Genomic DNA, 12314 nt, shown 5'->3' on the forward strand with positions numbered 1-12314 from the left:
TCTCTCAAATGAAGGATGCTGGCAGTTAGGCGCCAATGGGTAGACTAATATTTTTAAGACAAAGTTGCAATTACTCCATGCTGTTAAAAAGGGTAAATATGTCTGCATAATGTAAAATCTATCAAATAAAATGGATCTAACAATTTCCGTATAATCTTAGCTTGATGATGGTTCAGCGTATCATTTGAAAAATAGAACAACTCCATGCCAAAAGGGCATCAGGGAAACCCTCCATCCCAATATCTACAAATATTGAACATTTCATGGAGTGCTTTAATTGGCCCATACTCTATAAAACTCCTTTGGCTCGCCTGGAAACTGTATTTATAGGGGCTCCAAAAAGTTCCCTACAAAATTTTGCCACGATCATTGTCGACTTGGGATGTTTTGAAATTTGAATTAAATGGACAATTGGTGGATTTCTGTGTTAATCTGAAGCTTGAAAACTCTGGTCTCTTGTTTCTCAACTGGGGATGTCTTGGGTTCTTCCTGTAATGATGCATGACATGTTGGTTAGTTGGAACAAGAAATTAGATGGAAGATGTTGGTTCTTCCTGTAAGGATGCATAGGATGTCGTGGGTTCTTCCCAGTGCATAGGTTTAAGATTCTAACTTTGAGATCACTTTACAGCCATATTGTTCTTTATCTCCAAATCCGTTCTTTTAAGAGATGCTATGTTCACAACATTAAATCTTAAGTGGCAAGTTGTTACTAGCTATTATTGGTGGGCAAAAAGTAATTTTAGTCGTGGGTTCAAATTAGAACCAATAACAACTTACTACCCATGATTTATTGTGAAAATGTTGTGGATGTAGCACTTATCTTCTTTTAAGCAATTTATTTTCCGATTTATTCTTGTGAAAACACATGCTATTCAACTCACTGTGTTCAATAATGACAATTAAATAGTGGCCTTGGGGGAATTTGTGGATCATCTCCTTCTTCACAGTCATGTAACCCATTCTCTATGGGTTTTAATGCTTCAGGGTTTCGGTATCCAGTGGGTCTGGCTTGGGTCTGTGATCGAATGATTATTTTGTTGGAGTCATTGGCTTGGGAAACATAATTCGGATATTTGGAATTTAATTCTAGGTTGTTTGATGTGGACTATTTGAATAAAACGTAATCGTCGTTCTTTTGAAGATTTTGAGAAATCCTTGGTTGAGTTACTTGACTTATTCTAGCGTAGTCTTTTTTATTGGTCTCGGTGTTGGGGTTTTACAGATTGTTCTTCTCTACTACGGTTTTTTTCTTCTCTTAGTTTAGTCTCTCTCATTGTTTTCTGTTTGTGTTTTGCTGTGTTCATCCTCATGAACACATTGTATGTTTCTTTTTAATTTTTTCATCACTAATAGTACTCATATTACCTATCAATATATATATATATATATATATATATATATATATATATATATATAGTGGCCTTGGATCCATATTTGAAGCATTGTGAAATATATTTAAAAAAACAAAACTACGGGCATTTTTGGTATACTAAATGAAAATTACATTTGGAATGGTAATAGGTATTACTGGGAATATATATATATATATATATATATATAGTGGCCTTGGATCCATATCTGAAGCATTGTGAAATATATTTAAAAAAACAAAACTACGGGCATTTTTGGTTTACTAAATGAAAATTACATTTGGAATGGTAATAGGTATTACTGGGAATAGAAGATGATGTGATGAAATAAGTATTACTGTATTTATGAAGTATTTTATTTATTCAATTATATTTACGCTTGATGTGGGAAATAATTATCTTGAAAAACGATTTTTTTTTAATAAGATAAAAAATGAATATTTTGAAATTTGGCTTTATTGCTTATTTTTCAAATCAATACAGATATCAAAATTTAGAAAAAAATTAGTAGATTTTTTTTCCTCATCCTTGTGTGTTTGTGTGGGCTCCATCTGTTTGCTGGTATTGTGCAATATAGTTTTACTGAGGTTTATAACAGAAGCTTTTAAAGGATTTTTACATTTTTTTGTGATGTTTAAATGGTGGTTGATTTTAGATGCTTTGATTTTATATGTGTTTTGAGTTGGATGGTGTTTGTGCATTTCACATCTTAGTTGTCTTGGGAGAGTCACTTGTGGGCCGCCTGTCTCATGATGAAAATTTCATACATTTGGGTCATCAATTTTGAAGATTACTTTTAAGCTTACTCTGTGCTCTTTATCTTCTTCTTCTTCTTTCTTTTATTTTTATTTTTATATATTTATTTATTTTTTCACTGAATCAAATTTATTTCATCTCCACACTCCCTCCCATCAATTGATTTACACTTTATTCCACAGTTTTGAGCAATTTTGCATTAATTTTGCAAATGAAAAGCTGCAGCAGCATTTCAACGAGGTGCGTAATGATCTTCTGAAATGTGCTTTCACACACATGCATATAGATTCAACTGGTCCCATAGGAGCAAGAGTATCTGATATTATGTTTTGCTAACTTTTTTTTTTTTTTTTTTTTGTGCTTTTGTTCCAGCATGTGTTCAAGATGGAGCAGGAGGAGTATAGCAAAGAAAAAATTAATTGGAGCTACATTGAATTTATAGACAACCAAGATGTTTTAGATTTGATTGAGAAGGTTCTTGCTCATTCTGTCTGAAATATTTCATCAATTCAGGCCAATTTTTGTTGATTTCCTCCCATCTTTTGGAATATAGTATGATTTTGGATGTGGATTTGTTTTGGATCTGGTTTTCTTGTTTAGCTTTGTATCATGTAGTCATTTAAAATCTAAGGTTAGCATTTGATGCTGATTTGAAATGTTTGGCATTGTGATACTCTTGTATAAACTCCTAAAGTGACCTTGCCAGTTGCTTTCCATGTCATAGGAAAAAAATTCTATAAAGTGGGACATTAGCTTTCAAAGAATATTAAAAACCGTATAAAGAATGTTTTTCATATTGATATATGTCATTTTTTCCTTTAAAAATTTCTATTTACTCACGAGCCTTATGGTATTTTACATCCATTTTGCAGAAACCTATTGGGATAATTGCACTCTTGGATGAAGCTTGGTACAAATTGAGTTCTTCAATATAAATTGGTGCGTGTTGCTTTATAAATGATTTATTTTCATATAATTCTTATCCTGATTTTTTTCGTTTTGCAGCATGTTCCCAAAATCAACACATGAAACATTTTCAATGAAGTTGTTTCAGAATCTTCAGGCCCATCCAAGATTGGAGAAGGCAAAATTTTCTGAAACAGATTTTACCGTTTCACATTATGCTGGAAAGGCATGTCATATGTCACGGTATTTTTTTGAATAATATCTTGTGATATAAAGAATCTTAACAATGATTCACTCACTTGCTATTTTTTCTGTAGGTCACTTATCACACAGATACCTTCTTAGATAAAAATCGTGATTATGTTGTGCTAGAACATTGCAATCTGTTGTCTTCTTCCAAATGCTCCTTCGTTGCTGGTCTTTTCCCTTTTCCACCAGAGGAATCTTCGAGGTCATCATATAAATTTTCCTCCGTGGCCTCAAGATTTAAGGTATTAAAATTTTGTATCCATGGTTTAACCCTTATTTGATACGGAAGACAATGGAGATATTTGGGCTTTATCTACCCTCATTTAGGTAGCTTTGGTTTTGAACAGGCGTCTTGGCCCCTTTCCGCTTTATTTTGTTCTATAATATAAATCTGGTCAATAAAAAAATAAAAGTAAAAATCCAGCACTTGTTGGATTTAGTTGCTGAGGTGGCTTCATGATATGGATATATTTTTTCCTCTTTTTCCAAATTATGGAATAGTACTACATTCCTTCCATCAATGTCTAATGTACCAGCCAATGTTTTTGTTGATTGAATGAATTTACATTATTTCTGTTAGAATTATTAATACAAATTGGCAAATGAGATCACAATTCTTTGAAGCTGTGAATCTTTCTTTTTGTGTTTCTAGCAACAACTTCAAGCGCTCATGGAAACTCTCAACTCAACAGAGCCTCATTACATACGTTGCGTGAAGCCGAACTCCTTGAATCAATCTCACAAGTTTGAAAATCTGAGTATCTTACACCAGTTACGTTGTGGGGTCAGTAACACGAAACCTCTATGCTAGTTCTCCTGGAGTTTAATCTTTTAGACATGCATGGACTACCTACACATGTTTTTCTTTTGGCATTCTTATCTTGTGTTTCTGCATCTTTTATTGATTAAATTTATTGCTTCCTTTTAGAAACTTGAGCTAATCACGTGACTGACAATTGAATGTCAACTTTTTATTTATTTATTTATAAATTGAATTGAATTGAATGTTAACTTTAAACAAAATTATCACCATCACATGACATTGCCAGAAAAGTAGGTTCCCAAAAATATGTCAAGAATGCAGGTATGAATTTGGCATAATTCTAATTAAAAAAAAATGTTTGCTGTCTCTATCAATATGTTTGTCGTATGGTTCCAATATGTTACAAGAGTAATATGATTACCTAATGCTGGTCTGACCTTGTTTGTTCCAGTAACACTTTCATCTATAACAATGGTTTTATATTGTGTAGGGCGTTTTAGAGGCTGTTCGAATAAGTCTGGCAGGTTATCCTACTCGAAGGACCTATTCAGAGTTTATAGATCGCTATGGTTTATTAGCTCTTGAACTTTTGGATGGATGGTGGGTTTACTAATGCTTCACTTATAGCTTCTCCATCTTAGAGCTTCCATAGTTAGCAAAACGCATGTACTATATCAAATAGTGGAATGTAACTTTAAAAAAAAAAATCTGTTTTAGCTGTAATTTTACTTGATATAACATACTTGATTGCTATAATTTTAGCTGATTGTTGCATTGCAACCCATGTGTGCACCCCCGTATCCTTGGTTACATCCTTACCATTCTTTTCTTTAAAACTCTTACTTATAAATACAATAAAAAAGATAAAACATGCATTGAACGTTTTTTTGTATTATGCTTGTACAAAAAACACCCATTTGACGAATCTTTAGTACTCTTATTGACGTTATAAATTTTGATTGTGTCAATTTTTATTCTTATATATGACAAAGCAATTATCAAATCTTTATTTTCACGTTTTACCTTTTCTATTAAGAATCAACATTTTATTTCTTTGATCTAGTAGACTTTTCTATAATTTGAATTATTAGATCTTAAAACCACCCACCCACACACTTATTAGCTTTTAAATACACAAAAATAAACTATTTTAAATTTTAGTAATATGAGAAAATAAATAACTTTGTTATTTTTCTTGAAAATATGGTAAAAAATTTATATGAGGTTATTTAGTCTCCTAAAGTCGCCTGTTTTTTAGATTATCTTACAAAGTACAAGAAACAATATTTATACACATCTTATTAAATTTGGATATTGTAAAAGAAATAATATTAACATTAAAAGTTTTTCAGTCCCAAAATTTTCACACACGTGTAATATACCTTAAGTTATTTTATTTATGGTTTTTTTTTTATTCCTTCTTTTATATCAAAAGTGTTAAAACATATTTTGAAAACCTTGAACTGGCTGAAAATGTTTGTATTCCCTAATTTATATATTCTGTCTTGTATATGACTATTGGGACTTCTTACTAGTATTTTCAATGAATCTCTAGGCAGTTTTATTTGCGTTTGTATACTATCTTTATTTTATATTTTGTTATTCTTGTACAAACTAGCAAATCTTTATTTTTATGTTATCCTTTCATTTCTCTCTCTTGCTGGTTTACTTTCCTTCTAAAAATATTTTTATCTGTTGACAGTTATGATGAAAAAGCTTTGACGGAGAAAATTCTGCAAAAACTGAAGCTTGAGAATTTTCAGGTGGGCTTCCTCAAAGTTTAATATTGAAGCTGTTTTGGAAATACTCTTGTTGTGTACATGTGGTGCACCTGGTTAAATATAGCCAAATATCTGTTCTTTTCATTCACAGTTGAGTAGAACCTAAGTCAAATTTCTGTTCATTTCTTTTGCAGTTGGGAAGGACAAAAGTATTTCTTAGGGCTGGTCAAATTGGCATTCTAGACTCCCGGCGGGCTGAGATTTTGGACAATGCTGCAAAGTGTGTTCAGCGTCAATTCCGAACATTTATAGCACGCAGAGATTTTATTTCAACAAGGACTGCTGCATCTGCTCTCCAAGCATGCTGCAGAGGTTCGGTTTAGTTCCTCTAGTTTGATTTTTTGATATGATTTATCTCTCTTTTACACACAGATTTAAAGTTTTCCTAAGTGGATTTTATACCTAGAAAATCCCCCCTCTTTTTTTTCCCCCATTCAATAAACTAAAATAAAGGAAAAGAAAACCTTTTTAGCATGGGCTTCATCAGTATGTGGCAAGAAGTTGAAAGTGGAGCTAGTAAAGTTTGCTGTAAAAAGTGGTAAGGCTTGCAAAGTTTTGTGGAACCCAAGACAGAATTCATGTTTTGGCCTCTTCCTTTCAACTATTGTGTTAGGTTTAAATCCTTTAAAGGGATTAAAGCTGCCCATTACCACTGTCACTAAGCCCCATACCATGTCTTCATGTAAATGATGACAGTGCACCCCTCCAGTTATTGTTACAGTGCACCATTTCTGTCTCCAAAATGTTGAGTTTACCTTTAGTACCAAGTGACCACCATTTATGTTACACATCTTTTGGTTTTGACATCTAGTATTATTTGTAGATGAAGAGATTCCAAAGGGGCTTCTTACTTCCCAAACAGATTGTCCCACTGTTTAAATATTGATGTATCACGACTACACAAGAGCAGCACTTCAAATTTTTTATTTATTTCCAGAGATAGCTTAGAACCAATAGTTCATTATCAAATGAATTTTTTGAATGTGTTCTGGTACTCCATCCTAGAGTTATCACTATTTATCAAATATGTTTCTGTCTAATCGAACACTATTGGATTACGTGACAGATGGGTGAAGAAAAGATAGCATTTTCTAGGTGAAACAAAAAATTTGATTTATGTAGCTATTGAAAGGTTTCCCGTTCCTTTGAAAAGATATTTTCCCCATGTATTTGGATTGTGGAACCGAATTCACTAGGAGGTAGAGTTGGGGAAAACTCTTCCTTCTAGATTCATTGGGTGGGTTGGAGTGAAATGCTTTACATAGTGTCACATAAGCATTCTTAGATGGGTTTTTTTATTTTTTTTTATTATTATTTTTTATTTTTCGTTTCATTCCTAATGTCTTATATTTGTGCAGGATGCCTCGCTCGAGAGGTGTATGCTGCAAAACGGGAGACAGCAGCTGCTGTTTCAATACAGAAATATGTGCGCAGGTGGTTATTAAGTTGTGCTTATATGAAACTATGTTCAGCTGCTATTGTTATACAGTCCAACGTTCGTGGTTTCACAATCCGTCAACGATTTTTGCAAGGGAAGAGACATAAAGCTGCAACTCTAATTCAGGTAAACCTAAAATGGAGATGTAGATCTTTTCTGTGGTAGAATTTTTCATTCAAGAATTGGGATATCCTTTTATTTATTATATATATATATATATATATATATATATTTAATAAATAAAAGTCTATTTTACCTAACTATGATATTTTTTGTTACTTTCTTAGCACTGTTCCCTTACCACTGTATTTGTTGCTATGAATAGTTTAATTATGAAAAATAAAATAAAATTCTGTTTTACCTAGTTATTATAATTGTCATTAAAGCTTCCTTCACCACTATATTGATAGTTATGAATTGTTTGATTTTAAAAGATTACCACTTCTGCTCCATAATATTTGGTGTTTATAATTCTGTTCCATTATTTTGCTAATTTACATTTTTAACCCCATAGTTTAGAGGTGGTTTCAAATTAAACCCCACACTTTTAGAAGTCTCAAAAATAGTTGTCAAAACGTGATTCGATTTTTTTATTTTTTCATATTGTGTTTCTTATCTTAAGATACAAACACCTAATAAAATTCATTGAAAAAGTTATAGATATACATATGTAAAGGCTATATTTGTTATAAATGCTGTTTCATATGATAAGTTGTTGTGCATCATATGATTCATTATCATAGTTGATATGTATCTACGATGTGTTACTTTTTTCACATGATACAATACGGATATGTTTCTTTTTTCACTTGATACAAAACAAATCATGAATTGTACTTGGTCTCAAATTAAACCCTATACTTTCAAATTTTTTTTTTAAATTTTTATCATGGAAGTTAAAAAAAATCCATTGTGTAAATCCATTGAGGGGAAATGCTTAAACAAAGTGATGCCATGTGACTTTGAGTGAAATATTATTTATATATATTAGGTGCATGTGACTTGTAGTAAACTTCGACGATTTCTGGAAAAGTTGTCTTTATATTGTTTTTCCATCTCTAATATGTACATAATTGTACGTTTGTCTTCTAAATTTGAGGCTGTGTTTGGACATGTAATATTTATTTTAAGGCTCGCTGGAGGATGCACAAGGTTCGCATGATATTCCGACACCGTCAAACTTCTATCATAGCAATACAATGTCTTTGGAGGCAAAAACTGGCAAAAAGAGAGCTCCGGAGGCGCAAACAAGTGAGAAAAAATTGTGCTATTGATTATGGAGTGATGACATACATCAAATGTTCTTTGTCATGAGCATTTTGTTCATTCACTTTTTGCAGGAGGCTAATGAAGCTGGTGCCTTACGTTTAGCTAAAAGTAAACTTGAGAAGCAGTTAGAAGACCTCACGTGGAGGTTGCAGCTTGAAAAAAGATTGCGGGTAATACTTTTTTTTTTTCAGTAGTTTTATTTTGGATGAGTTATTTATTGATTTCTATTAAAAGCATTTGGAAAGTCGGTATCAGGAAACTCCTGTTCCTGTTCTGCTGGTGTCAAATGTATGTTGGTGCTTCAACAGTTACACTTGTTTAAGTAATAGGAAATGACCTCTTGGTTGGGGTTTTCCTAACATACATTGGATATGCAAATTTCATTGTTTAATGTTATGTTAAGTATTAAATAATGTATCTAGCTAATTTATATTATCTTGGCTCAGGAATTGAAAAAAAAAAGGCAATGTCATAGCTTATTGTTATAGACACATGGTTTTCTAAATTGGAAAACAGAGCCTTAATGCTAGGGTTAGCCAATAATAATTTTTTTGGAATAATTGGTAATTTATCATTGGAGCCTTAATTCCTAATTGGAAAACAGAACCTTAATTCTAGTTGGAGCCTTAATTCTTAATAGCTTAAGATATTGGGACAATTGGTAATATATCATGGTATTAGAACAGGAGATACTGCGTTTGATTCCTGTCTTCTCTCTACCTTCCATTTATAGTGTTAAAAATCTCGTGTTGGGCCCTACTTATTAAGTAGAAGTATAGGCCCACATGTGAAAGGGAGTGTTGGAATTATGGTTAAATGATTAAAATTATCATTTCCTAATAGTTTAAGCTTTTAAGATAATTGGTAATTTATCAAACTTGAATGTAGTACCTTTGAGGCACAGTACACAAGTATACAGGAAGCTGTATTAAAAAATGAATGAAATACAACTTAACCCCAAAGGTTGATAATCTAAAAGTATTCTCTTTTCAAAACATGGTAAACAGTGAGAGAGTTTGAATTTCAACATCTCCATTATCAAAAAGTTCACTATTTAGGTTTTTATTCACTTGTAATCCATTTTATTTGAAATAACTTCTGTTCTTTATTATGTTTGAACTTCAAAGTAAAAATGATCATTTTATGTCGTTATCCTCATGTGGCTGGTTAGAAGTTGGATCCTTACCAGGAGTATTCTGGAATGCAGGTTTCTCATGATGAGTCTAAGTCAGGGGAAATGTCAAAACTTCAAAAAGCATTGGAATCATTGAAACTTGAACTAGATGCAGCTAAGTTGACAACAATTAATGAGTGCAACAAAAATGCAGTGCTGCAGAATCAACTGGAATTGTCGGAGAAAGGGAAATCTGCTTTGGAAAGAGAGATCATTGGAATGGCAGAGCTGAGAAAGGAAAATGCATTTTTAAAGGTGGGTCTTGTATTTTTGATTGATTTCTTCCACTCAAGTCACTTTAGTGGGGTCCATTTTTTTAGACCAGTTTTTTGCATTAGTTCTTCCTCTGAAAGATCACATATTGAGACTAAGGCGATCTTGGTTGAGCAATTTAATTTCTATAGAGATATGTATTTTAAAAGACATCTATAAAAAGTCTTGGCATAAGTTTATGGTTTAAACTGTATTTCCTAATATTTATCCCCATAGCATGTGATCCAGGCATGAAGTTGGAATCAGTTAATAAAAAGTCTGGGCAAATTTTTTTTTTTAATAAAATTATTTAATTATTTTTAAATTTCTATTTGCTTTCATGTCTTTAATATTGACTTGTTTAGCAAGAGAATACTAATGATTTAGTTGAGATTAAAGAGTTATGATTGAGTATAATTGAATTTATTGATTACTTAAACCAAAATCGGTCACCTTTGAAAATGGCATCAAAATGTCCATCTAACTCATCCTTATATTGGAAAGTGATGGAAACCGCCATTTGTTTACATTATTGGACTTTGTTCAGGAGTTGAGATACAATCCAAATGTGAACAGCTCACAAACAATCGGCTCTTTTCTATTAGCTCCTGCAGCAGTAAATAATGGATTAAAAACATTTTCACTAAATGTTACTGGAGGCATTTTGAGGGTTTTGAAGGTCAAAATCAGTTGGGGGATAATGCTTATTTCTTGATTTGCCTAAAACTAAATTATTGGATGAAGAATTAATAATGAAATGGGAATCCACTTCGTAACTGTAGTATTGACTGGAAGACAAAGATTTTATGAAATGGGTATAACTGAAGAACTTTTGTAAGATGTGGTATCTGAAAATTGTGTGTTTGTTTTGTGACAGAATTCTTTGGATACCTTGGAAAAGAAGAACTTAGCTCTGGCGCTTGAACTTGTAAATGCTCAAAAGGATAGTACTGATAGTTTGGAGAAGTTGCGGGAAGTTGAAAACATGTGTTCTCACCTTCAACAGAATGTTAAAAGGTTTTTTAAAATTTTTTTTATTTAATGAAAGTAGTTTAAATATTGTTTTTCACAAATTCAATTTCAAATTTTATTGTTCTTGATGAAATGTCCCTTTTTTTTTGTTGTAAAATTTGAATTTTAAATGGAAATTTTGTTTGCTTGTTCTGTGGTATTTATATAATTTTCTTGTAAAGACTTCTGAGATCAAAGTTAACTACTTTTTCCCTCTATGTTTATTCAGTTTCAACATATGTTGTGATTTTTTTATGCTGGCTAATTTATTTGTGTAATCGTAGTCTTGAGGAGAAGCTCTCCGTCTTAGAGGATGAGAATCATGTTCTGCGTCAAAAAACTTTGAGCCTGACTCCAAACCGCAATCATCCTGGCTTTGCTAAGTCATTGTCAGAGGTAAGCTTTGCTTTTGTACATGTTGAGAAGCATATATGCGGACATACTGTTTGTTTGGTTTTACTTGGTTCAATGTTGTATCTTTTGTTTTGAATTTTCTTTTCTGACATACATAAGTTTTATTTGAGCTTTCCTGTTAATATAATGAGTAGTGTTTATTTGTTTATAGATATGTACTATTTGAGTAAAACTGTTGTTTCTTAATGGGACAGAAATACTCTGGTGCACTTGTTCTTCCCCAAACTGACCAGAAGCCTGTATTTGTAAGATATCATCTCTATGAGTTCTTCTGTAAAATATGAGCTGCATTGCATCGTGTTGGTTTTTATTGTTTTGATATCCATCTTGGTTGGTGCAGGAATCACCCACGCCTACAAAGCTAATTTCACCTTTTGCACATGGTTTCTCAGAATCACGTCAATCAAAATTAACTGTGGAGAGGCACCAGGTTTTCTCTCTTGTTCTTTCTATAGCCTTCAGCTCACTGTGATATTCGGACTGATAATAAATATAGCAGTCCAAGGTGATTAGCATGTTAATGTTATTTTTCACTCATAAGACTCAAAATTTCATATGTGAATCATGTGATTTACAGGATAATTATGAATTTCTCTCGAGGTGTATCAAAGAAGATTTGGGGTTTAAAGATGGTAAACCACTGGCAGCTTGTATCATATATAAATGTCTTCTTCACTGGCATGCCTTTGAGTCTGAGCGGACAGCAATCTTCAATTTCATAATTGAGGGAATTAATGATGTTCTGAAGGTGGCTTTATCCTCCCATTTTTTTTCCTTTTTACTGTGATAATCAAATCTGTATCGATGTTGACGTAATTGATACTATGTTTTATATATATATAGAACTTTAGAATTTCTGTAGATCCTGGATCATGACTATGATTCATTTTGTGTATTAGCTTCTAAAGATATGTAAAATTTGGTATCA

At 32.2% G+C, this 12314-nt stretch overlaps 1 protein-coding gene across 3 annotated transcripts in view; it reads left to right on the forward strand.

Moving 5' to 3' along the window:
* LOC142607351 (myosin-15) overlaps nucleotides 1-12314 on the forward strand; it is a 33784-nt gene that overhangs the window by 12642 nt on the left and 8828 nt on the right. For all 3 annotated transcript variants that reach the window (XM_075778813.1, XM_075778821.1, XM_075778806.1), the window contains exons 12-29: nucleotides 2312-2369; nucleotides 2502-2603; nucleotides 3002-3039; nucleotides 3135-3261; nucleotides 3353-3526; nucleotides 3937-4068; nucleotides 4538-4647; nucleotides 5750-5810; nucleotides 5963-6140; nucleotides 7187-7392; nucleotides 8398-8517; nucleotides 8607-8705; nucleotides 9743-9964; nucleotides 10839-10978; nucleotides 11257-11368; nucleotides 11581-11631; nucleotides 11727-11816; nucleotides 11964-12134. In XM_075778813.1, coding sequence (XP_075634928.1) covers nucleotides 2312-2369; nucleotides 2502-2603; nucleotides 3002-3039; nucleotides 3135-3261; nucleotides 3353-3526; nucleotides 3937-4068; nucleotides 4538-4647; nucleotides 5750-5810; nucleotides 5963-6140; nucleotides 7187-7392; nucleotides 8398-8517; nucleotides 8607-8705; nucleotides 9743-9964; nucleotides 10839-10978; nucleotides 11257-11368; nucleotides 11581-11631; nucleotides 11727-11816; nucleotides 11964-12134 — 2191 coding nt within the window. The remainder of the gene's footprint in view (nucleotides 1-2311; nucleotides 2370-2501; nucleotides 2604-3001; nucleotides 3040-3134; nucleotides 3262-3352; nucleotides 3527-3936; nucleotides 4069-4537; nucleotides 4648-5749; nucleotides 5811-5962; nucleotides 6141-7186; nucleotides 7393-8397; nucleotides 8518-8606; nucleotides 8706-9742; nucleotides 9965-10838; nucleotides 10979-11256; nucleotides 11369-11580; nucleotides 11632-11726; nucleotides 11817-11963; nucleotides 12135-12314) is intronic.

This window comes from Castanea sativa, chromosome 1 (genome assembly GCF_040712315.1).
Source record: "Castanea sativa cultivar Marrone di Chiusa Pesio chromosome 1, ASM4071231v1".
NCBI lineage: Eukaryota > Viridiplantae > Streptophyta > Magnoliopsida > Fagales > Fagaceae > Castanea > Castanea sativa.